At 63.1% G+C, this 3,416-nt stretch overlaps 1 protein-coding gene across 1 annotated transcript; it reads right to left on the bottom strand.

Annotated features, from left to right (window-relative positions):
• Nucleotides 1-278: 278 nt before the first annotated feature.
• GLT8 (family 8 putative glycosyl transferase) lies at nt 279-2,831 on the bottom strand (the record flags this gene model as incomplete). The annotated part of the gene is made up of 2 exons (XM_005779901.1): nt 279-2,659; nt 2,738-2,831. The coding sequence occupies 2 exons, from the start codon at nt 2,829-2,831 to the stop codon at nt 279-281; spliced, it is 2,475 nt and encodes an 824-aa protein (XP_005779958.1).
• Between the last annotated feature and the right edge of the window lie 585 nt (nt 2,832-3,416).

The following is a 3,416-nucleotide window of genomic DNA, read 5'->3' as shown; positions in this document are numbered from 1 at the left end:
GCATAGGACAACAACGTCTAGTGGCAGGGCCTCAACTACAAGCACTTCCATACAAACTCCTCGCAATGGGTCTGCTGGCGCCGTGCTGCGCGGCGGGCAGGGAGGATATGGAGCGGCTCTACTATCGGCGGATGGAGGCCAGGGGGGTGGTAAAGGTGCATCTGCCCAAGCCGCATCGAGCATCGCGTCACGCGTGCGGCACGCCGCGTGGGCACAGAAGGTACGTGTAATGTGGGCACCACCGAGCACCGTTCCGCCTGTGAAGTGGGGCAAACAGGCTATGTTGGCGACGTCGTCCAATTCGTTAAATTCTTCCAGGAAACCCCGGGCGCTCCCGTCTCGGCCTCGGGATCGAGTTCCGTGATGTTGGTAAGTAGGCCGGCGCTCTTCCACACGCGGTCGAGGTTGCGGCCGCGCCGGTCGGCGAAGCTGACCATGGGCGCTCCGGAGATGGCCGCGGCGAGCGACGAGAATTGCGACGCGGAGCCCGCCTTCACCACGAGCTTGCTCTTTGCGAGAGCACACAGGTCGGAGGCGGCGCTGGCCTGCCCGTCGTGCACTACGTCGATGTGAGCGTTGCGCATGCGCTCCGCGAGCTTGGCGGCAAAGCTCGGCTCATCCGCCGCCAGGTAGACCTTTCGCTCGCCGTGTGCGAGCAGCCACGCGATGGCGGCGGTGTACACCTTGGCAAGCTTCTTCTCGCTCGTCCAGCCAAGTTTGATCTTGTCGCCACGGCGCGCGTGCACGCCGACGCGGTCGGCAATATCGGCCGGCGGAAAGCACGGCGTGAGGCCCACGCTACGCGCCACGTGCACGAACCGTGCACGCTGCTCGGAGTCGGACGCTACGCGGCCGCTCTCTTGGAGAACGTCGCTCACCCACCCCACGCCATGTTGCCCGCAGAAGTGCCTGCCGTCGATGTGCAGGGCCTGCGCTGTGGGTCCGCCCTTCAACGGCATCGGGTCGCGCTGCTTCCGCACGAGGAACTCTGGCGAGCTCAGCACGCGGTCCCAATCGTACGTGCGGCTCGCGTCTCGGTCGGCGACGTGCACAGTCGGCACGACACAGCCGTGCGCCAGCTGTGCCGCGACCACGCCCGCAATGACATCGAAGATGCGATCGGCGAGGCCGGTGTAGCAGTGCACCACAACGGTACAGCGCCCTAGGGTCGCTCCCTTGCCGCTGTCGCCCTCGGGCGATGCCGCAGAAGATGGGAACGCCTCCTCGGTTGGCGTCTCTGGCGACAGCAGCGGCACCTCACCAGCTAACGTTTCGGAGGCTGTGGCTGGTGCGCCCAAGAATGTCAGCCAGCGCAAGTGAGCCGCTTGATACGCAGCGAGAGCTCTCGCCTCGACAGGATCGTCCGTACGAAGGCCTATGGGCTTTCTATTACCGGACCAGTGCACCACGTGGGCCTCTTTGAGGCCCAATTTCCGCATACACTTGCTCACGCCTTGGTCGGCCTTGAGGTTCCACGCGAGCGACCCTTTGGTCCAGGTATTGTTGGCCCCGTAAATGGTCACCCAAGTTTGAAATCCGATGCCACAGGGGAACTTGCCAGCCGCGAGCCAAGGATACAATCCGGCGGCGTAGTCGCGTGAGGGCGTGATGCCCCAGACGCCAGTGTTGTAATGCATCTGGTCGGGGACGCGGCTGCACCCAACAGGCGTGCGCAGCTCCATCGTTCCTCGGCGGGCCCATGCCTCCACCAAGCGGTCTGGGGACGTGCGTACTGCGAGGTCGCCATCAAGGTAGAGGATCTTGTCGTACTGAGTCTGCTCATAGACTCGAAGGATGCGGAACGAGAAGCTGAAGCGGAATCTTGACTTTTTGGCCGAGGACTGGCACTTGCCTTCGACGTTTGAGACAAATACGACCTTGGTGTCGAGAGTCCTGAGCGCGTCGCCGAGCATCGGAATGCTGTTGGGCGATTGCATGCTGAGCACGTCCTTATTCGTGCCGGTTTGGCGCAGGAGAGAAATGGCGGCGAGGTGTTGTGCGGCCATCGCGACGGTGGGCGTGCCGACGAGCGCCAGGCAGTAGGCGATGCGCAGGTTTGAGGGCGTCGAAGGGACGAATGCAGCGGTGATCAAGGGCTGGTCGTTCGCATTGGGCTTCGGACTACTGGCATCCACTCCGCAGTGACCCGTTGTGAGGACCGCGAGGAACGTCTTCAGGGGGCTGCGAGCGACGACGCAAGCGACCTCCATAATCACGGCGATGGAGCGGGAGAAAGCTGGAGGTCCCGCGCCGCTTACCGCTAGCAGCCAGGCGGTGCCGCAGACAATGGTAAGAATAGTAAGGAAGGTGTTGGACTCGTCCTTTGGCCCGTGGACGACAACGTGCACCGCTGGGCTCCGCGGGCAGTCCGGCGTGGGCTCGGGAGTCGAAAACGGTGCAACGAGATCGCCCGTGGACAGGCCGCAAGCACCAAGCAGGGCTACGCCGTTGAAGAAGAGGATGGCGGCAAAGGCGACGCAGACGGAGGCGGAGCGGGAACAGCGTCGAACGGAGTGGCTCACGCCCACAACCACCACCCCCAACCAGATTGAGGAGAGGCCCGCCGCCGCCGTCGCCGCGCCGGTGAGGCACGCCGTGGCGGCGGCGAGGCAGACGGTGGCGGACGAGGCCGCGCCGCGAGCCCCCTTTCCGCTCGCCGCTGTGGGCCAGGAGGCGCGCAGGCGATGCCGAGGAGGATGAGCACGAGGGCGGGCATGAGAAGCGGCGAGCAGCTCACGAGCGAGGACCTTCGAGGCGACGGCGGGCGTGTAAGAGACGCCTTGCCCAAAAAAATGCCCTTTTTCGGTGCTCCCCAAATGGAGAGCCAGCATAACCGAAAGAAAGAGAGGGGAGCTCGCGGGAGAGGTGACGAGTGAACTACAGGTAGTGGGGAAGGCAGCCTCGATTGCCATACTCGAGTACAGACATGGGTGCGAAACAACGACAAGACCAAGGCACGGGCAGAGGAACGAGAGAAGAATATAGAATGGATAAAGCGCCTGTTCACGGCATGGAGGGTAAGCCACGCCGAACGCAAGGAAGCCGGGGAAGACGACCCCGAGGAGGACGAAACACCAGTGGAAATCCCGCCGTCAGCTGTCACGATATACCCGAAGGGAACCCCAGTGCCAACACCGACAGTTGAGGTACAAGTGCTCGAAACGAGAGTGGACCTGAGCAACGACATGACAGGGCGGGATATGCTCGCAGTGGGAGTCAGAAATGTGGTCCTTGCGCGAGGAGTACTCGATAATCTCGAGGGACCAAAATACGCGGAGAGGAGAGCGGAGTTACGCAGAAAGGCGAGAGAAGCAGCGAGAGCAAGAGATCGGCAGACGACAGCGGCGTCTCAGAACGAGGCCGAGGAGAGCGATGAGTCAGGGGAAGAGACAGCAGGAGAGAGAACGACGAGAGTG

Source organism: Emiliania huxleyi (genome assembly GCF_000372725.1).
Source record: "Emiliania huxleyi CCMP1516 unplaced genomic scaffold EMIHUscaffold_223, whole genome shotgun sequence".
Lineage (NCBI taxonomy): Eukaryota > Haptophyta > Isochrysidales > Noelaerhabdaceae > Emiliania > Emiliania huxleyi.
This window is presented reverse-complemented; position numbering and strand designations above follow the sequence as displayed.